The sequence below is a fragment of the Buteo buteo genome, chromosome 15 (genome assembly GCF_964188355.1).
Source record: "Buteo buteo chromosome 15, bButBut1.hap1.1, whole genome shotgun sequence".
In the NCBI taxonomy this organism is placed as follows: Eukaryota; Metazoa; Chordata; class Aves; order Accipitriformes; family Accipitridae; genus Buteo; species Buteo buteo.
The window spans coordinates 25,219,964-25,241,935 of record NC_134185.1 but is presented as its reverse complement, the minus strand read 5'-3'; the positions used below and the strand labels follow the sequence as shown (position 1 = coordinate 25,241,935).

Here is a 21,972-nt window from a genome sequence, read left to right as displayed (position 1 = left end):
TGCCCATTCCCCTGTGATTTTACCGCCAACATTGATCATTTGTAGCATTTAGTCAACTTGAGCACAAGTTTCACTTCCCAACACACTTGTGCTCCACAACTTCAGTAATTTAAGCTCTGCAGAATAACAATATGGGGAGAACAGTATGCAAATTATTGCTACATGAATACTGGTTTAAGAGAATAAGCAAATTACCTTTGCCTCTTCTATACTTAAAGTTTTCTACCACCACAGTGATCTCAGTCATAAGTATGACCAGAGGCAAACTCTGAACAACATAACGATATTAGCAGAAACCCCAACCACAGCAAGTCACCCCAGGAGAAAGCCTGTTTTTCCAATAGAGCCATGCCTCACAGCACGCTATATTTTGTCTCTTAATCAATATTCTTCCACTTCTGCTTCAAACAAATAAGATTCATCAAATAAAAAAAACTAAAACAAACAAAAGGTTACATGGCCAGGACCACAGCCAGCATTCCTCTGATTATACACTTGCCTTGGCTATGTACTTCATCTTCCTTTCTCTTCCCATGCCCTAATTTTCACTTGACTCTTGTGTGGACTTGGATGCTGTAAGCACTTCAGATCCCCATTAAGAACTTTACATTAATGCTTCTGCACACCAGTATCAGTCCAAAGAGGAAAACAGACTCTCCTCTTTAGTCACAAGCTTACAGTACTCAAAAATGTGGGGGACGGTGAAAAGATTTCATTTGTCTCTCCCCTCCTATGCCTGTATTTTATAGTGATGTTTTTGGACTTGCATCACTGTTGCCCAATTTCCAGAAAGGAATTCCATATTTGGCAACTAAGGTGAAGCTCATTTTGTACCAATTCTCTTGTTTGAGAGCTACAGATACATTAACAACAAAGTAATCTGAGAAGTTACAAATAGCGACTGACTTTTATTTTTTTAAAAAGTGTATTACTATATTAGCATATAAATCTACACACTTCATTCAGCTGATACATTGTACAGTACAGGGCAGTGCCAAACCTTTTATACTTGCCAAAGGATAAGGAGGGTCTGCCAGAGCAGCACCAGCTACTGAGCAGGTGGCGAGCCTGGCAGCTGCCCAGGGGACAACTCCTGGCTCTTCTGCCACCATCATCCTGGAAGCTGATCACTCTGTATTTCCGTCATTCCCTCCGTAACAAGATGAAAAAGCACATACCTGCTTTTTAAGAGGTGTTTTGAAACATACAGATTAAAAATATTACCTACGTAGTTACTTGGAAAGAAAAAAAAAAGTATGTTTGTAATTTTATTTTAATAATCTCTGTTGCCCAAACCCAGGTAGCGAGTCAAAGAAAAATAACATAGCCATAGCGTGACAGAAAGCAGCCAGCTCAATTGTTTGTTTAAAAGTAAGCAGAAGCAAGCAGCAATAACTAGAAAGCTTTTAGTCACAGGAAGATTTCAGCTTTTGCAAGTGTTCCGTCGGCTGTTGCTGCTACAGAAGAACAGAGTGGCCTATTTTCTACTTTACTCGTGCATTCCATTATTCCTTGCACGCTCCTAACTAACCAAGAGCAGTATCTTTTCAGCTTGCTGACTTGCCCAAACATCCTCTTGCAGGTGAGCTGACATCCTGGTGAAGGAACAGAAATACTTTGTAGTGGCCTGGACTGACCAGCTGATTTTTCCTGAAGAGTAAAGGGAAGTAATTCAGGGATATACAACAAACAGAATTTCCAACCCTCATTTCTTCCTAAAAATTGCCTCCCATATGATAAGGGGATACAGGAACTGAAACAACTAAGCACAACATCATGGCTTAAACTGTGATCAAAGAAGCAGCAAGGAACATAACGAGGAGAGGTAAGGCAGGAAACAAAAAATCACACTTCCCTAACCATGACTGGAAAAATCGCTTTCTTGGTTTTACTGGATAAACGTGAACAAGTGTCCAAAAAACCACGAGCAAAAGCCAACATGACGTTTTGAGGTAGTACACACACACAAAAATTGTAACAGATTTTCCAGCTACATAAAGAGCTCAAAACTTAACATTGACAACTGAATTGCAATCATGAGACTTATATCACTCTTTGCCCCCCACAAAGCCACTGGTCCAGTTTTTGTGTACACTGAAATAAACCATTAGACAGCTTATATAAAAGACCCTTACTTTCTAGCCCTTCTGGACTGCAAAAATGTTAATGAAAGTTTTGTAAACCCAGGTGCCTAATTTAGCTAAATACATAATGCAGGTAATACTGCTAGACCTCATCAGAGCACACAAACACTCCTAAAGTAAATGGAAGCTGCAGGTGCTCAACATCTTTAAAAATATGCTCATGCAGTACATGCAAATGTCACACCAACATTGTTCAAACCTGACTGCCTATTAAAAAAAAAAAAATCTTTTAACTTTCATAGAAATCAATCAGCTCACTAGAAACATGCCAAATGATACTCTACTCTAGGCTGAAAAAGCCAAACTAAGCTGTTACTTTGTTGAAAAACTGCTTTTATGCCCAAGCCATTCATGGAGATCTAAGCAATGCAACCACTTTTTTTACAAGCATTTTATCGAACAGCTTGCCAAGCTCCATATAAACACATTTTACTATTTCATAAAGTTTATATGCCAAGTTTTTGAAACATGAAGTGACAGGATCTCAGTGGAATTTCTGTAGAGCTACAAGGTTCTTATTGCCCTCAGCCTCCCGAGACTGTAAATTGACTATAAGAAGAAAGTAGCCAGATTCTTTCTCTTTTATACAGGAACACCTTGCAAATTTGAAATACTGAAACAGTCCCTATGATCAACCAAAGAAGAATTCCTCTACATGAGGCTCAAAATCCCCCAGTGATCAGCACACTATAAATATGCATCACTGCTAGGTTCTGTTGCCAGCACTGGAAAAAGTTTCTCTCTGTCATTAAAGACCCCTTAACTTTAAGAACTAAGGCTAAATATCCTGCACCCCTCAGAGATATTTTAGCTAGATATTTTCACAAGGAAATCAGCTTATCTTAATGATTTAGGATGGGTTTTGATTTTTTTGCTAACTCATTCACATCTTACTTTCACCCAAGGTCCTAAAGTTACACAAAAGCAACTGAGAGTGACCTCACTGGTGCCATAAAAAAGAAAATCAAAAAACCAGGGAGAATAATCCAGTTTCCAAGCTTCATGAAGTAAAACCTCCGAGTATATAGTACAGTTGCATTTGGGCCACATCATATTGCATTTCAATCTATCTGGCTGCCTACTGAAATTTTGCACTTCCTTTTACCAGTTAGTTTTCTTACGGCTCAAGGTCTCCCTTTGATTATTACCAGCTCTGACACATTAGCTATCTTTTTATCATGTTTACTTTTGCTTTACTAGCCATTTGCATTTATAATACTATTATTATTGTAGGGATTTTGAAGACATGTCCTTTATGGTACTTTGTAGCATCAACGTAATTCTTGCAATGTCTTTCCATTGCCAATGACTGAAATGAAACAGATAAGCTAGACATCAAATTTCAATTTTTTCATGAAAGAGTAAAACCCTCTGCCTCTTCTATGCTGTTCTTACAAGCAGTAATTTTAGGGTTACTATAGCAAAGAACAGCAAAAAAACATTTAACCAGCATTTTGGGCATTTTTATTACCACTTCCTCTCATATATCTCAAATATATAATATAAATAAATTGAAAGTTAAAAAAAAAAAAAAGAAAACACAACTACTAAACCCACAAATATTAGAAGAGCTCAGTGGCAGCTGTAATACCCAGAAAGGCTTTAACATTGCCTTTTCAAGTTAGCTATGCTCTAGGTTTCTTAAGGTTGCAGAGCCAGCTAGTCAGAATCAGAGCTCGTTTCCCAGCATTTAATCCTCCACCTGAATTAGTGTGCTACCTTTCAGTTATGAATCACTTTGATACTACATCCTCTTAACTCAGAGTTTAAATTTTCCAAGACACACATGAATGCAATTTACTCCTACGGAAAAATCCCTGGACTTCTCTATTAATCTAAAGCAGCAGCATTTCATTAACCACTTCCAGAACTTTATTTTTAAAATTGCCATTTTTCCATATTCGGTCTTCTCTTTTTCAAAGTTTCAGTTGCCTGTGATGGAAAGCTATTATTCTTTGGCTTTCTGTTAGAAAGATATCACCTCAGATTTGCAAGCGTATTTTAATCGAACTCTACAGTACGCTTAGAACACTTCTATAAGTGCAGTCCATGTTTGTGCACTATTCACACGCCGCAGCGAAAAAGCGCTTAACGGCTCTTCTTGGGGGAAAATGAAAAAAAAAAGAAAAAATAAAGGGTTCTATTCGGAAGCTGCACCTGCATGAGAGCCTTACTCAGGCCTCAGGACTCCTCCTCCTCAACAACTGCACCCCAGCTAAGCAATCCCAAACTGCAGCCCGAGCTCCCCATCCCTCTCTTTACCACCATACACTGAAAATGGCACCCACGGGACACCTACCCTACGGTGCCCGCTGTCTTTTCCCCAGGGAAAAGGAGGAAACCTCGCTCAGCCAACACAGGCGGGCTAAACGACCTCTCTGGACCCAGCCGGCCGCCGGGTATTTGAGGACGGGCGCGGGTACCGCGCTCTGTCTTGCGTGGGGAAGGGGGCCGAGGGAGACCCGGAGCCTCCCGGACCCACCGCCCCGGCTCTGGGTTCAGCCGGGGGCTGAGGCCAGACCACGGCCCCACACCGCGCTCCCCGGTGAAGGAGCATCGGCCTGAGGGGGAGACGGCGGGGAGGGGCGGTCGGTAGCCGGGTGCCCCTCACTCACATCAAACTCCATTCGCTTTCCGACACCCACACACCCCCCCCCCCCCCCAAACCCGCGAGTTCTCGGAGCGGAACGTCAACAGCACGAACGCGGTCACACAAAAGATGAAAGCCTGACACCCGGTGCGTGAGGACCGAAGGCGAATCCCGGCGGCACAGCCTGACAGACACAGCACCCCCCGCCCGCTGCCGGGGGGGGGCAAAGCGGGACTCGCCACCGCGGCCTCGGCCGGTGGCGGAGGGGCTGCCGCGTCCCACGGCCGCCGAGAGGGAGGGCACCCGCCGGAGACGGCGACAGCGGGGCGGCGGGCTCGTCTTCCCCTCACACGAACGCCAAGCGCTCGGCGGGCAGCCGGGGCACCGCGTAGGGCCGCGGGGCCGCCCTCCGCCGTAGGGCCGGGGCAACCCGGGGCGGGGGTTGCCTGGGCGGGCTCCGCGCTCCCCCCCCCACACACACACACACACTCCGTAACGCTGCCAGAAACTTTCCGGGGAGGGGAGAGGAGGGCGCCGGCGCGGGGAAGAAGGGGGAAGCGGGGACTGGGGGGGGGAGCCCCGCCGGCCGTTGGCGGCGCGGCCCGGCGGCGCGGCCCGGCCCTTACCCGTCCTTGCGGCGGGCCTTGTAGACGTGCCCGTAGGTGCCTCTGCCCACTTTGCAGCCCTCGTACTCGAACAGGTCCTCCACCCGCTCGCGCTCGGCCGCCAGCTTCGACTTGAACTCGTAGTCCATGTCTCGCCCATGGGCGGGGAGGGACGGGTAAGGGACGCGGCGGCCGGATCAGCACCCCCGGCTGGCGGAGCCCCCTCCCGGCGCCGCCATTTCCGGGGCTCAGGCGGGGGCGGCGGGCGGGGAGGTAGAGGGGAAGGCGCGGGAGGGGGGGGTGGGTGTATGTGGGGGGGGGCGGTTTGTTTTTGTTTTGGTTTGGGGCTTTTTGGCGGGGGGAGGGGGTGCGCTCCGCCGCCACCCGCTTCAACTGGGCTCCCGGCGGCGCGGCGCGGGGGATGCCGGGAGTCGTAGTGCGGCTGCGGGCGCCGGCCCCGGCGCCGCCAGCGAGACGCTGGTGGCGGCAGAACTACAACTCCCGGCATGCCCCGGGCCGCCCCGGCCAGGCGGCGTCGGCGCACTCGGCTCCCCGGAGACACCGAGCGTTTCAGCGGCCGCTGGGAACTTGCTGACTCTTCACATTGCGGGCAGAGGCGGGAGCGGCGAGCGCGGCCGGTCTCGGCGCCTCTCGCTGGGATGGGGGGAGATGGTTGGAGGGCGGGCGGGCGCACGTCCCGCCGCCGCCGCCGCCTCACAGCGCGCACCGGCCTGCGGGGCGCCGAATAGTGCGGCGAGTTGTTTATCTCGCGAGCTGCCACTCAATGCGCTGCCCCGCCCCCCCCGCTCGATGCCGCCCTCTGATTGGCCGGTCTCTCCCCGCCCCTCCCCGTAGTGGCTCGGGCGGGGGTGGGACTTGACAGCCGCCCCGCCCGACTCCGGCGGGGCCGCGGGCTGAGGTGAGGCGAGGAGGGCCCGGCCCGGCCCGGCGGCTGTTCGGAGGCAGCGGCCCGAGCCCGGTGGGGTTTGCGGCGTCGGGGAAGAGCCGCTGCTCCTCGGGGGGGCCCGCCCAAAGCAAACAGCTTGTCAGAGGAGCGGAGGCCTCCACCCTGTTCCCGCTGCCGGGTGGCGGCGGGCCCGCGGTGCAGGCCCGCGGCCGTTTGGGGCCGAAGAGGAGGAGCGGAGAGGGCCGGAGCAGGTGGAGGGGTGGAAACACGAGTTCTGGGAAAGCGGCTGGAAGTAGCCAGGCGCTGCCGGATAGACTGCTTGTGTTCGTAGTAAGAATCACCGGGGCAGGTGACGGTGCTCGCATTCAAATCCGAGCTTATCACCGAGGCTTTGTGATCCTGCACCGCAGCGAAGCCGTGTCCCTTCGGCCCCCCAGCACAAAGATTTTTAGACAAACAGGACGCTACTCTCTCATGAAGAAGGATTTTGAGATCACAGAAATACTTAGGCCTTTTGAAATTATGTCTCAGCCTCTCTCATTCAGGGATTTCTTTGCGAAAAACATCACTCTCTGCAAGCGTATTTGCATTATGGAAGCACCGTGCAGAGCTAACCAAACACCAAGGTTATCATACAAGTACATAATAATCCCTGCCTTGTGTTCCCAACCTTCATTTATAACAGTCAGCAGCAAGTGAATGAAACAGAATGAAATTAGAGAAGGGGAGAGTTAAAACAGAGGCTGTCCGTATACAGAAACCATCTTGATTCATCACCTGCCCAGGCAGCGTTAGTTACCTAAAGGCAAAGTTTTTCCACTGCCTAGCACACACTGGATGGGAGGGGTGGACGAGCTGACGAGAAGCTGTCATTGCTGACAAAGCAAAGGGAGGGACTGCACTATAAGGTAAGGTACTATGTATGACTACTAGTGCATAGCTAAGTCATGAGGTCCTAACCAGAAGTTTGTTTCTCAAGCAGTGGCAGGAGTGTAACCATGTCGAAGTGATTATTTCTTCCAGAAGGGAATAGATGATTCAGAATTTCCCTTGTATCAGGTAGCTAACAACCAACCAAAATTTCTCAGAAAACTTCATCGGTCCTTTACCAAAGTAGTATTTTCCAAAGAACTACGAGTGCTTTTCTCTGCAGTTGCAGATACAGATCTTTCTGAAGAAGGCCCGCTCGTGAGCTGGCAAATTTCCTAAACACAAGAGAGAGAGAGGACCATTGATCTTTCAGTGCCAACGTTAAAGACGTTTGCTAAAATTAGAGCTAACCGTTTAAATTTTGCAAAGCATTCGTGTCTTTGGTCACCTAGTAATCAAAGCCAACACCAAGAAGAAAGGGACATAGACTTAAAAAGGCAAGCATGTAGCCGTAGAAGGTTATGCTACCCAGATGTATTCATCCAGTCTTACAGTCACTAGGAATAAGGACCGCTTGCTGTTGGAAATAATAAACTCTACAAGTAGCTCCCGTTGCCCTCTTTGACCAAAAAAATAGCTGTTATTGCCCATTTTCATCATTAAGGCTTTTGTCCTCTACTCTTTCAATTCCACCCTGTAATGAAAAGACTGTCTTTTACTACAATTCATTGTATGTCCACAGAGCCAGTCAGAGAGGGCTCACGGCACACCCCCTCCCATTATGGAAGCCCAGCTAGGCTGGCATTTGTAAGCCAAGGCAGCTTAATTCCCCTCTACCCTGTACTGTAGCCAGCTCCCTAGTGTTGCAAGCAGCCATTTTATCCTTCCATAAACTGATAGTGCTTTGCCAGTAAACATTTTGGCCCTAGCTGCTGCTACTGGGAGCAGCTGTCCAAGAGAAACCTAACAGCTGGAAGCCTTTTTAAAATTTCAGACCTACATTTCCCTGTGACCAGTCCACATCCATCTTTTCTTCCTGCGCAAATGCTGTCCTGAAGTAGCCTTTCCCCCTCTCCTGTGTGTATCCCCTGCCAAAAGTATTTATAGACAGCAATCTCATCCCATACAGCCTTTATTTTGCTGGACTAAACAAGCTATGCTCTTCTCATTCCCCTCGTGAGCCCCCCCAGTGAAAGCTGGACTGGTACAAAGCTAGTTATGGAAAACACAGAACGTGATCTGTGCCCCGGTTCCTTCTCTTGTGACGCAGCCCTGCTTCTAGTTTCTGAATCCTTACATTGGCCACATAAAAGCCATTAAAAGCATAGAATCAACTGAACAGCTCCAAGTGTAGGCCAGCTCAGAGGCCAGTAAGAATGAGGCTACCTTCTCATTTGTTGAAAAAGTTTTATCAATGCATGGTTAGAAATTGGAAATGGGCACATCTGTTTCTTCTTGAGGTTGGAGCACATGGCAGGATTCCACTTGAAGTTCACAAAGGTGGAGAAAACTGGCCACGTGCTGTCAGGCCTGCTGGAGAACTGCTGCCTGTCATCTCCTCTCCAGGTGGTTCCCAGAGGAGGAGCAGTGACGGGCAGCCATTTACAGAGCAGAAATGAATCTTTGAGCGTGCCAAATGGTCTGAGAGAAAGAGGCAGAACAGCACTGTGACATTTCCATTGCTCTTCCATGTTGTAGAATGGTTGTGATGCCGGTAATACGTATTTAATAGCATTCACGTTTTTTTAAAGTGTTTTATTAATTGTATTACTCACTTCTAGTCAGAAGATAAATGACTGTAACATTTTTCATATGTAATGCCCTATCATTTGTTAATTGTGCTGATGTAGAAAGTCTGAGTAGCCCCACCAAAGAAAATAGAAAATGAGAGGCTTGCAGATTGCAAGCATGATTTTTTTCAGCCTGCCAGCCTAACTGGAGATGCCGGGTTGTTGCTCGTTAAAATCACCATTTCTTCCAAATCTCAAGTAACTGCCCTAAAATAGTGCCCAGACTGTTGGAGAGGAAGGGTGTTTCAAGCAAGACTGAAAGTTGAGGAATTGAATATTCTCACCAGTTCTCTAAGCAATTCTCCAAGACAGATAAGACATGAATTTCTAATGTAAAAAGGAAGAATTTGGTCTTTAACACTTCAACGTCAAGAAAGTGACACACGCAGACCATTTTTCTTCTTTGCAGATTGCCTTGCATGTAAAATAAACTGTTTTTTTTTCTTTCCAGCTTGTCTTAACTTCATTCCTTGGCTTGTCGTAGGCAATCTCTCACAGTTCTCTCTTTGTGTATTAGTGAGACCAAAAAATATGTGTGGGTTTTTTTAGTTTTTCTAGGCCACATCTGGAAGTAGTTGCACCTTTTCTTAACTTACTCTCTTGGTAAGCTTTTACTTATTAATCCAGTGGGAAGTTTTGGTTTCTTAGAGATCAAGACACCATTTTTCAGTAGATCTTGAGTGGGGCATTAATAAACATATACAAACAGTGTTTACTTATGTCAGTCACATTTAAGCTGATGTTGCTTCACTTAAGAGTTGAAAGATGCATCCCAGAAGTCTGCGGAATAAGAGTAGAGAAAATTCAGAATGAATAGAGGTCTCACATGAACTTTATTATCATCTCTACAGAAGCAGAGAAAAACTAACAGTTCTGTTCCAAAAAATGTACAAATATACTTGGGATTTTTAAACATTAGTGTGAGAGTGTGAAGAGCCTAATGAAAGTAGGACACCATGTTAGAGCATTTCTTATAGGGATAGATTAGAAAGTCATCAGCTGGCTGTAAGTTCATATGTTGTCATTCCCAGTAAAACTCTGGATTTTGGAATCTTTTATGTCAATTAACTTCTAAACACCTATAATAAAAGTATTAGCCTTATTTTATAGGTTTAGAAAATAAAGTACATAACTAAGGGGTTCTATCAAGATTTTACAGTAAATCTAGAGAGCATGCTAGGAACGGAAGATGGGAGTCCTGACTTCTGCTCTCATGATATAATTATTTGGCTAGCTCTGGGTTTTTTTAATTCATTTTTATAGTACCATAATCCAAATAGTACTAAAATAGAAATCTTGTTCTGCTTTTCTTGAGTATATTCCAAGAACCTGGTCTCAAAATAGGCTGTACTGCTTTTCACCATGTTTTTTTTTCCTGAGAAAAAGAAAACCCTCACAAAATCACAAAAGCTATTCCTCACCTTCTCTCTACAGAATGGCAAGACTGAACAGTTACCTGACAAAAACAAGGGAATTCAGCATTCAGCACCTAAAAACCAGTGAGAGACGGAAAAGTAAAAGTGAAATAATTCTGCAGTGCATGGTGTGCCACAGTTCATCATTGCACAACTATGACTTAACCTCATTGCTGATCAACTAGTGTAACCACCTGTATATCTTTCTTAGCATATCCACTTGCTCCTTGTGAATTGTGAGGCAAGATGCATGAGCTTATTTCATTTGGGGTACAGCATGCAGTATTGTAAGCTTGCTTCAGTTTGTCAGAAAAAAAAACAGAAGCCAGAGGATACTATTAACTAATGTCATTGTATTCACATTTGAGAATCAGCGTGACAGCTAGTTTAGAGGGCCAGCCAATGCTTCCAAAGCAGATATTTAGCGAAAGCTGTGAATTCTAAAAACATAGAAGTTGCCCATAATTATGGAGAAAGCATAAACTCTAATTCTGAATATAGGAGCCCAAAATTTCATACTTTGGAGCTGCACAGTCGGTATAACTGAGTTTCCTTGGCTTGGTTGGTATACGTGGTTTCAGTCTACCTGCATTGTTGGCATCCTCACTTCAGCACCACCATATTCCTCCTACTCTATTTCCTTGCCGGTCATTAAAGTTTTCAGAAGCTAAAATTATTCTAAACTTCCCTGTAGAATCCACTGATCTTTTCCCATGAACTAGGAAAGACAGTAGCATGTAATGGAAAAGGAAAGATGTTTCTTTAATTATCCCTGAAGCATATAAAGGACAATACAGCAAAACTGCACCATCTGATAGCTTTCTGAAATTAAATCCATTCCCACAGAAGAAACAGAACTGTGCTAAACAGATAACCTGAACCGTATCAAGTTCTACTGTTATGTTTTCCACTGGATATAGCAAGTTTTATACCACTGTACTGGCAGAATCCATCCTAAAGACAAGCTATGGCTATAGAACAGTATTTCATGACAAGTCTATAGAACATATATAATATATATATATAGAACTATTATACTTTAGTGTTACTCCTAGCCAAATAGATTGTGATGCCCTATTACAAGTGCAAATGTTCAAAAGGGCTTTAATAAATCATCTTTGGATAGGAGACATAGGACAAGAATTAACAAACTTCAGTTGTACCAAGTGAGATTTATATATAGGAAAACCTTTGAGTGATAAAGACACTTATATAATGAAATTGTCTGGAGATACTGTGTAATCATCAGACTAAAGTTAAAATAATTAGATATTTTTAAGAAAAGGTTAGATAAACCTCTGTCAGAAATTTTGTAGGTAAGGTAGCATTTAATGTGATGAGGAGAGTAGCTAGAAATTAGATTTCTTGTTTTAATTTCCAGCCCTATTTTTCTATGGCTCTGTTATTCCATATGACATAAGAAGGAGCCTGATTTCACGGACTAACCAGTTAAAAGTCAAAAACCAAAAAAAGACAGAAGTAAACCATGAGTTTTCATGACAGAAGGGTTATCCCACAAAGCATTGTACATAAAGCTGAGCTGTTCACAGTTCATAAATGAGCTGGGAAAAGGAATGAGTGATGATGTGACAACATTTGAAGAACATATCTATCTAATAATTCAGATCTAAAGCTGATTGAAAAGTACTGCAGGAGGCTCCCAGAACACTGCATGAGTGGTAGTTGGAAAGCCGTGTTCCAAAGTGCAGTGTAATGCACATGAGGGTAAAAACATACAGACATGATGATGATGAACTCTAAAAGCTAGTATCAGTCAGGAAAATGTCTTGAAGCCACTGTGAGTAGTTCTCTGAACAAAAGTTCAGTGTTCAGAAGTAGTTAATAGGACAAGGAAGGTAAACTCTTTCAGGAAAAGAATAAGAAAACAGCATGAAACACACTTGTATAGTACTGCATATAACTATGGTGCACTACTTGCATATTGCTTTCAGTTCTAGTTACCCCATCTCAGAATCCATATAGTAGGATTACAGTAACTTTCAGGATTGAATAACCAAAACTCAGAAATATGAAATGGCAAAATGATGGGATACAAATGTGTTAGCAGCTATTAAACACAAAATACTGCCTCTGTCTTAGTAAGTCTGCAGGACTCAGATTACTGGAAGACAGGAAGGCGTACAGAAGGGATTATTGCTATCTGCTTGCCCTTTTCATATACTCTTTCACTGTGTGCTAGATGGGCCTCTGGTCTCACCTACTACAGCCATTCTTATGATCCTATGAGGAGAGGCTAAATACGTTTGGATTTGTTAGCTGGGAAAATAAATTATTGGGGGGGTGATAAATGATAAAAAATAAATTGATACAAAAGACATACTTAATTAATACTGTGTCATTTTTGGCTATTATGTACCATGGTCCAGAAGAAACTTTCAGCTCAGGAATTCACTACAACACAGTTTGTTAGAAGCTGAGAAGATGTACTAACAAAAGAAATGAGCGATCCAAGAACTGAATCCCTCCTGCCTGAATGATTTTGAGCTTTGTGAAACTATGGTGGAATTAGATTTAGGCAAACCTAAGAAGAACTTGTATGACGAGAGTCTCAATATGTTACTGAAGTTCTGGTTTTCTTATTTCCACTCTAATTTTATTATTTCCTAACTCCGTCCGTGCTTCAGTGGCAAAATCCTAAATTATCTAGATTCCAGAACTGTATTTACAGCCAAATAGGAAATGACAGCATCGGCTGCTGGCTCACTATGCTGAAGAAGTTGAGCAACTCTGAATTTTAAAAGAAAGCCAGATGGTCTAATGAAAGCAGGAACCAGGAGATCCATTGTCCTGCATGGTTTTATTTCTTTTGGGACCAGGTTTTCTATCTGTAATGCAAGGCAGAATATTTCCCCATATTTAGGAAAACTTTTGGATTAAAATATTACTAAACCTATCAGTTAGCTTTACCAGCTATGTCCATCGACCAGTAAAGAATTTGCAGTCAGCCAAATTTCAGTCAGCTGGAAAAAAGAACTGACCAGAATCTTTTTATACTTCAGGCTATGATCTTGTCACTACAACTCGAAAAAACACTATCCTGAGACAAATACCTATTGTTAATGCCATATACAGAAAAGACTAAGCACTGACTGTTGAAGCAAAAATACTTTTTAAACCCTTGCCACCAGACCTCAAAAATTTTACTGTCAAATGCCTACAGTACTTCTGGCTGGATAAAGTATCAAGGAGAAGTGACTGTGACTTTGGCCGCACAGAAGATGCAGAAACAAAAGTTGATACAATGGAAGTATGGAGATGATGCATCCATAGACAATCACTAGCTGCTCTTACTACAGAATGTGAATGCCCTTGCTGCTGAGTAAGACTTCTTATCTTGTCACTATCTTCTGTGCTATCCTCCTTCCGATTTTACACAGACATTCAGCAAAATAAAGGCGATCAAAAGTATTAAATTAATGCACCTAAGCTGAAGTACTTTCAACTGCCATATTAATGTTTCTTTGAAAGATAAAGTGCCCTTGGTTCCCTGTAGCCACTGATAGTGTATTGTGTCTGGTTGGGATGGGGTTAATTTTCTTCACAGCAGCCCAGATGGTGGTGTGTTTCAGATCTGCGACCAAAGCAGTGTTGATAACACACCAGTGTTTTAGCTATTGCTGAGCAGTGCTTGCACAGCATCAAGGCCTTCTCTGTTTTTCACTCTGCCCCCGCAGCGAGTAGGCTGACACGAGCTGACCAAAGAGATATTGCACACCATATAACATCATGTGGAGCAATAAAACTCGGGGGGGGGGGGGGGGAGTTTTTACAAAGTTGCCATTGCTTGCAGACTGGCTGGGCATCAATCTGCTGGTGGGAGGTGGTGAGTGAGCGCCTTTCCATCACTTGTTTCTTTTTCTTTCTTATGTTTCTTTGCTTGACTTACAAAACTGTCTTTATTTTGACCCATGCGTTTTTCTCGCTTTTGCCCTTTAAATTCTCTCCCCCATCCCACTTTGGAGAGAGTAAGCAAGCAGCTGGGTGGGTGTTCAGCTGCTGGCCAGGGTCAACCCACCACGCATAGGAAAGCTCTGAGGAAAGAATGAGGAGGAAGTGGGATGCATCTTACTAGGCTAATTGCTTTGCCATGGCTCTCATCTTCTACTCCGTATGTGGAAACTACCAAATCTCTATTGTTAGGACTGGGTGGAAGAAGTCATAGTTCATTTTCTCTTTCCTATCTACTGGTGTCAGCAAGAAGGCAGTATGGATCTCGGAAGGATTAACAAACTGGTAACAGTTCGTGTTGTGTGAACCAACCAAACAAAATGTGCTGCTTCTTCCAACCTCTAATGCAAGCATAGGCAACCTATAGCTCTTAAACCACATGAAGCTTGTGTGTGACTTCTGCAAGAGCTACACCATATGACAGATCACAGGCAGTGCAAGTACAGAAGTTCCTGCATGTTCTGTATGTCCAGCTGTCAGAAAAAGCAAACTGAAGCTGCTGAAGCCAAAATCAGCCTGTCACCTTGGACCCAGCTCTACTCTCCAGCAGAATGCTTACCAACAGCCTATAAAGTCTTTTTACAGAGTTTGCCCCCTCCTTAGTGTGATGAGATGTCACATGGACTTGAGCTTTCATCTGTAATCTTCCTCAGTCTGAAACTGTGGTGTTTGACTCTGCAGAGGCACAGTCCGATACCATGACAGCCAAACCAAAATCTCCCTGACTGAAGTTTTCTTACCATTGGGTAAACCTGTGGCAAAACAGGCTCCTCCACTAACCCTGTGACTTCTGAGGAACTGTCAGAATTTGGATTCTACAGGTGCGTGAGCTTCTCAGGACTGTCGGAAAGCAAAAAACATGGAAAGGGGTTTTTTTTGTTCTTTATCTCACAGTAAGGAGACTTAAATTTTAGGGAGTAAAATTCTTACACTTTTTAAATCAAATGGAGCTTCAGTAGTAACTTAATGGAGCCATGTTTACCCCAGAGTCTGTTCCAAACTTCATTGTTACCACTGGAAAAACTACATCTTATGTGTTTCAGTTCTTGTGTCTATAAAGTAGGAACAATAATATTTAGACGTCCTTAATAGGACTATCTCAAATCTAATTGGTAACTTTGGGTATTCTGATTATTAACTATTATTTTATTATTGCAAAATGATAGTTGCTAGTGCAAACAAAACTTTCTTCCTATAACCTATTGAGTCTATCACTTGCAATGGATTCTTTGGTGTAAGACAGAACACAAGGAGCTGTAACTTTAACGTGCTTGTTATAGAAGCAAGCATGCTTGAAATAGAAATAATTGGGATATCAATGGTAACAAACAATAGCAGTAGACTAGCATCAGATTACCAAATTGCTCTCAGTACTGAAATCCTGAACACTGTATGTAGTGAACTGGATGCTTACAGAACAGAGGATAAGCCAATACAAAAAAAATTTGTTTAAATGGTGACCGTTGTGCTGATTACACTAAAAATCCATTTTGGATGCCGAGCTCACTTCAGTCTGCTTAATTTTGATGTGTTGCTTTTGACTCAAGTCATTCCCAGGTAGAGATCAAGTTGTGCTGTTAAGGAGTGGCAGAAATGAAACCTTGGCTTCTTTAGATCTGCGTCCCATTCTTCATCCTTTCCCGGTGTCCACAGCTCTGGCTCCCTGCCCGTCATCAATCTTCCCTTCCCCCAGCGCCCACAGCTCCCTCCTCCTGCCTCCCAGCTACCAGCTGGGTGAGAACCAAGGGGATGTGGCTGCTTTTGAGCTAGGCATGTGCTGGCTGCCAGCAAACTAAACATAATAAATAACCTTTGAGCTCGGGCAACAGCCTTTTAGTCACGGTAATAATTTGAAGGAACTAGTCTTTCCTTTACTGAGCTGTTACGTTTCATGAAACTTGGAGGAATTTCATAGCCTGAAGTTTTCTATTTTTGCATCAAATATAACTGAAATGAACTCATAGGTTCAAAACTTATTAGAGAGGGTCTGACAAGATGAGTAGGCAAACAGCATACCACCTAAGCCCTGCTTCCTGAGGCTTACAATCACAGACAAATACCCTTTGACGATATAATAGATACAATTCCCAGTAGTTTATAAATAAAGTTTGAGGGAAAGTCTGAGCAATATGCAAAATATTGGTCTCCGGAGTTTCCATACCATTTACAACATTCAAGGGAAATCTCCAAAGCATCACGGCAGGAAAATCTGCAGTTGTTTTGATTTATTGGGATTAATACAGAAACTAGTAGAGACCAGGTTCTCATTTCAGGAACCAGAACATGAGTCTTTGTTAAATGTCTCTGCTGCAGCAACTAGGCATCATTTCTCAAACATATAAAATTGTAGTTCGTTATCAGAACCTGTGGGGGGTTATTTGTAAATTAACAATTCATATGTCATACTGTACAACCCTACTGAATGAAAGATTTTCACTGCCTTTAGGACTTCCTGCATATGAAAGATCTACTTGAACACCCACAGGTGAGAATCATATGCTGTGTATGTATGAGTGTATTTCCTGCCTTTATTAAGTGCATTCTTTTTTCACATTTCCAACATCCTAGACACTATCCGACTTAAATTCAGATACAAAAAGAACTGGTTTTGGCACAGTGCAAGTAACTTGATACCTGTTGTAAAGTCTGATAAAATTGCATGCTTTCTTTTGTATGTAATCTCTTTTCCTTGATATCACTTAAATATTGATACCACATGTCATCCTTATCCCTCACAGAAAACATTGAAAGGGGGAGGTGTGGAAAACCAAACATCAAATTCACCTTGATAAGACTTTGATGGAAAGAAGACAAAGACATAAGCTGAACTCAGTGGCATTACAAATTGATTTATTTCTGTCTATCAATAATTCAGATTTCATTGAAGGTATGTCAGGTCACTGAAATGGTAAAAAAACCCATCTAGTGTCAAAAAGATGTTTAAGAAGAACTTAACGCCTGAAAGCAATCTGGTGGTCATACCAATTCTGGATGAACTGAAAATGGAGGAATAAATTTGGCAAATTGCTGATGAGCAAACAACATGCAGTGATTATAGCTCGTATTGGTCAGGCAGCAGGGCGCGTAATACACTTTCACAGAGAAAGGAGGTAATAGAGAAGTTCTGCACATCTCTATGAGAAACAACATTGAAAATAAAAGATGGAGGAAAGCCCCAGAATATGGGGAATTTGATTTCCCAGCTCAATATGGTCACGCATAAAAAGCAGATTGAAGTGCTGTGCCATGACCACTGCAGAGCTTTCAGCAGGCCAAATGCCGTAAAATCCCCCTCAGGAGCTCTTTCCTACATACAGAAGCTATATGGACTTAATTCAAGCGATATTAACTAAACAAGTTCAATTTTTGTGTGTGGTTTCTCTTATATTGACTTAAAACTATTTTTATCTGTTTGGTTTATGACTACACATTTAGACCATAAGCATGAATTAAGTTGGAAAACAGTTGCTCCAGAGTTGTTACTACTCCCCAGCCCTTCATCGCTCACCTTTTACAAAAGGCCATTTCCACCCACAGCTCTGCCAGCCCGCTCCAGAATGGGTCCCTCGGTGCCAACGAGGCTGGTGAACCACCGCCAGTGAAGCATCCAAGGGGACAAGCCAAGGAGCACCTACACAACAGATGTGGGTGCAGGAACCTGCGGCTGGATGGTGACAAGCAATGAGACGTTTTATCTTCATCTGTTCCAGCTATGTTGGGAAGGAAATGGCAGTCTTCTGCCCTACTGACAGCTAAACCAGTACAAACAGATCTAAACCATGCTAAAACCTTCCCTGCGCACAGCCTTTTGTGCTGTACTTGCTATATTGATTTGGAAATCGATACCGCTAACCTGGTAACCCCCTTGTGCAAACATATTTATAGCATTCTAAAGGTGGTTTTTTTTCCCTGATGTGATATTCCTATTGATTTATCTCTAATACAATAAATTATTTTATCATAATCTACAGCAGGAAGTTGTGTTGCATCCTGAGCCAATATATAAGCACAAAAGAAGATAAGTATATTTATCTATGTCTTTTCTTTATCATCTCACAAGACCATTTTAATTTAATCTTATCTAATTATACTGTAATGTAAAATAGTGCAATTTTTAAGTAGTTCTAGGAGGCTTTTATTAGCCTAATGCAGAAAAAGGAACATCAAATAACTACTGAGCAGGGCCAAATGAAGCTGCAACATAGCTGGGAGGGACAGGCTGTAAGTTATTGTGTTGTTCCCATGCTATGTGGCATGGAGTGTGCCACACTGAGGGGTACGAATAGCCCCCAACTGTAGCCAGGTCTCCTGAATGCCCTTTTGTGGCATTTGAAAGGATACAACTTGAAACCAAGTGAACAGCAGAATAAATGGATAACTTCTGATATTAAAATCCTTCAGTCCCAACATTGTATTTATTACACAATATATTTCCAAATGATGCTCCTTATTTAAAAAAAAATTCTTCCTTGAGAAACCTACCCAGAATTCATTACTATATGCAAATATATATTGAATGCATAAATATATGACATAAAATTATCTTCTTCTAACCATAAGATTGCATTAACAGGGGTAAGGTTGCTTCCTGCTTTGATTCTTCTATCTGTACATTTGCTTTGTGGACGTGCTTTATAGCAGTATTACATGTTACCAGTTTTATAACCGGTGAGTTATTGCCCAAAGTGTAACCTCCAGGTGCAGTTTAGCACCATGCCTTCTGTGTGTTTATGTACCGTCATAAGGCTCTGCTCTTCCCTTTCAGTTTGCATGAATCATGAAGTCCTCAGAACTTGCTGTCCTGCAGAGTGGAGTGAGCTGTAAAGCTATATACATGCACAACAGACCTGGAGAACCAATACTTGCAGGCAAGTAATGCATATTCAGGTACTTGCCAGTGCCTATGGGCACATGGTGGGCAAGTAATCCCATACTGTGGCTGTCAGCCACCCAAGTCCCTAATAGGGTAAGAACTGAACAACAGCCTTCCCAAAGGCAGCATCAGAGTTAGAGACTTCAGAAGTGGCTTAATACTTGGTGGAAGCTCCACCTAAGCACTCTACTCATCTTAGGAACGCAAATATTTTGCAGCACCCTGATTCTGGTAGGAACTTCCTTCTTTGTAATCTTATAACAAATCCAAATCCAATCATTTTATCCTGTGGGACAATTTCTGCATGAAAGCAGCAAACTCCGATATCTTTCTTAGCCAGAGGATTTGAGGCTTAAGTCATTCTGAAAGCTCCACTGTAATTAATATAAAAAAAGAAAGAGCCAGCTAATATAAAAAATAGCAAGCCCAGGATATGCAGGCAAGAAGCTTAATTTCTTGATTTAAATAATTTAGATACAGCATTAAAAAAAATTTAGACAAGATGTAAGAAAGATCGTACATTAAGACATGAATCTATCTACTTTTTCGACCCAAGGTTCTGTTTACCAGAATAAAAACATTTTGACAGACAGTTACCAAAAAGAGGTGGCAGGAGCTGATATCCGTTTAATGATGGTATATTGCGTAAGGGTATCCCAGAGTAGAAGCAAATTCTGGGACTGCACTCTGACAGCCATAATAATTATTTAATCCTGCTGGAGTTAATGGGTTTACTGCTACCCTTCCCTGTTTTTCCTGTAGAATAACCTTGCATAACAGAGTTTAATGGAAAACGTACATGTCTTCCCAGCTCAGGAATCAGAAACTCATGAGAAGGACCCTGAAGACAAACTAGCCCTGAAACAAAAAACAGTGCTTCCTGCTAGAAGTCAGGACACAAAGAAAACTTGACCTACACCCTGTCACGGAAAAGGTTTGGCAAGACATGACTCCACACCATTCAGCAGCTCAAAACAACTGGACCATTTGGTACTCTGGGTGGATAGGCTGCAGTAAGTCCCACTGTCGCTGCGCTCCCTTGCATAGTAGAGGCCACCTTGCACCATCATCCTTGTTGATAGAAAATAAGGGAGTGGTATATCCCTTTTTTTCAAAACAGATGATCTCAACTCCTGGCATAGAGCGTTTGATGTGCATTTCTCACTACCCTGAGTTCAAGTGGATTAACGTGTGGCTGTGCTGTACCAGGGATCACAAACTGTGAGCCTTCACATTAGCTCAGTGAGATGCCTATCTGCTACCGCATTTATGCAGAAAATGAGGGAATGCTCAGCAGCTGGTCCAAGGTGTGTCCCTGACAGACATAAATACCTTGTAGCCACACATACTGTGTTAAATCAGTACAGGGAGTGACATGCCCCAGAAGAGCTAAACAAACCCAATGCTCAGAGTATCAAATTTGAGCACAAGCTTTGCCATTTCTTGAAAGAAGTCCCATTGGAGGTAGGGTGTGACAGGAAGATAATCTGTCTTTTAACTGACAGACTTAAGGTGTTGTATGACAGCCAGTTGTGACTTCCAGAAATTTAGCATGAAATCCAGAGAATAAGGAATTTGTTGTCTCTATTGATTTTTGAACCAATGTAGCACCTAAGCTGTGTGTAGACATATTTTTAGAATGGTTTCAACCTTTCCATAATCCCCCTATTATCAGTTGCAATTACATAGCAAAATTAACCACTTTAGTCTCATACTAAGAATGCTACTTTTGTTATGTTTATTACATTATCCTATATACTGATAATAATCATAGCTACTCTTGCTTTTTTTGTACTGGTGTTTTCCCTTAAATGTACTTGTGTCATTTAAAAAAATCAATAGCTGTATTATCTTCAGATTGCCTAGCCTATTGTGGCACTGTAAGAAACTAGGTGTTGGAAATAAAATGTTAAGCCACCCAAAGCCACTGCAGTTAATCAAATTTAACACCTGACTAAACTGGGCTCACCCAGATCTTTTGGTAGGATTGGGAATAAACAATCCTGCTCAAGTAATTCTGTTGTATTACATGAGAGCCCATTAATAGCTGCAGTTTCTATTAAAGCTGGATGTAATTCTAGAAGCCAAAGGCCCTGTTCAAGTTTAGGAATAGTTTGTACCTCTCATTTCTCTGGTACAGCAGGTCTTGGAAGGGCCTACTGTTTACTTTTCTGTGACCTACAGACAGACTGTTGATCATGAATCTATTTGCTTTTAATTAATATATCATCGTGAGAAGCATATGAGAGGAGATTGCAGAGAGTATGCTCTGCTGGTCAACCTCCATAGTGATGCCATAGCACTGAGTTGCTTTTTATTTATTCTCTTGAACCTGTAATGAGAATGTACATACTCTACCACAAGTAAAGTGTTAACTTTTGTCGTAGTTATCCATATTTCCACCACCAAACTGATGTGAAAACTCAGCTTTTGTGTTGCCTGAATAACATAATCCCCCCAAACAACTCACACTTGAAATGGAACAAAACCCCTCACCTCTGAAGAGCAAGCAGAGAGCAGAGTGTTAAGGCAGGGCAGGCATCAGTGTGGAGAGCCAGGTATTCTTTGAAACAGAGTGGGATTAGAGACAGATTCCCAGAGTCAAGATGAGTACAGCAAGGAAAGGGGACAGGAGCTCAAGGATGTCCTACTGCATTTTACTTTAAGAGGTATGCTTTATTCTTTGTGGCAATGCTTGAACTTGACGTTTCTCTCTTAAAAGGAACAGTCTTTTCTTGTCTTCTTTGGCTTAGCATAACAAAGGAACAGGCTTTTAATGGTAGCTTGCTTTTCTTTGGCTTTCAGACAA

At 42.9% G+C, this 21,972-nt stretch overlaps 1 protein-coding gene and 1 long non-coding RNA gene across 4 annotated transcripts in view; one reads left to right on the top strand and one right to left on the bottom strand.

Moving 5' to 3' along the window:
• Positions 1-5,654, bottom strand: part of CDK19 (cyclin dependent kinase 19) — a 128,498-nt gene extending 122,844 nt beyond the window's left edge. Inside the window, exon 1 of the mRNA XM_075046807.1 lies at positions 5,361-5,654. Within this exon, the coding sequence (XP_074902908.1) occupies positions 5,361-5,488 (128 nt within the window). The 5' untranslated portion in view covers positions 5,489-5,654. The remainder of the gene's footprint in view (positions 1-5,360) is intronic.
• On the top strand, positions 5,381-20,973 carry LOC142039831 (uncharacterized). 3 transcript variants are annotated; one of them, XR_012653070.1, is made up of 7 exons: positions 5,381-5,515; positions 10,341-10,405; positions 16,737-16,775; positions 17,029-17,177; positions 17,828-18,958; positions 19,036-19,158; positions 19,975-20,973. It is a non-coding gene; the product is annotated as an uncharacterized LOC142039831 (long non-coding RNA). The 3 variants fall into 3 exon arrangements; XR_012653069.1 differs by having other exon boundaries at positions 10,341-10,420; positions 19,056-19,158; XR_012653068.1 differs by having other exon boundaries at positions 10,341-10,420.
• The last annotated feature ends 999 nt before the right edge of the window (positions 20,974-21,972 follow it).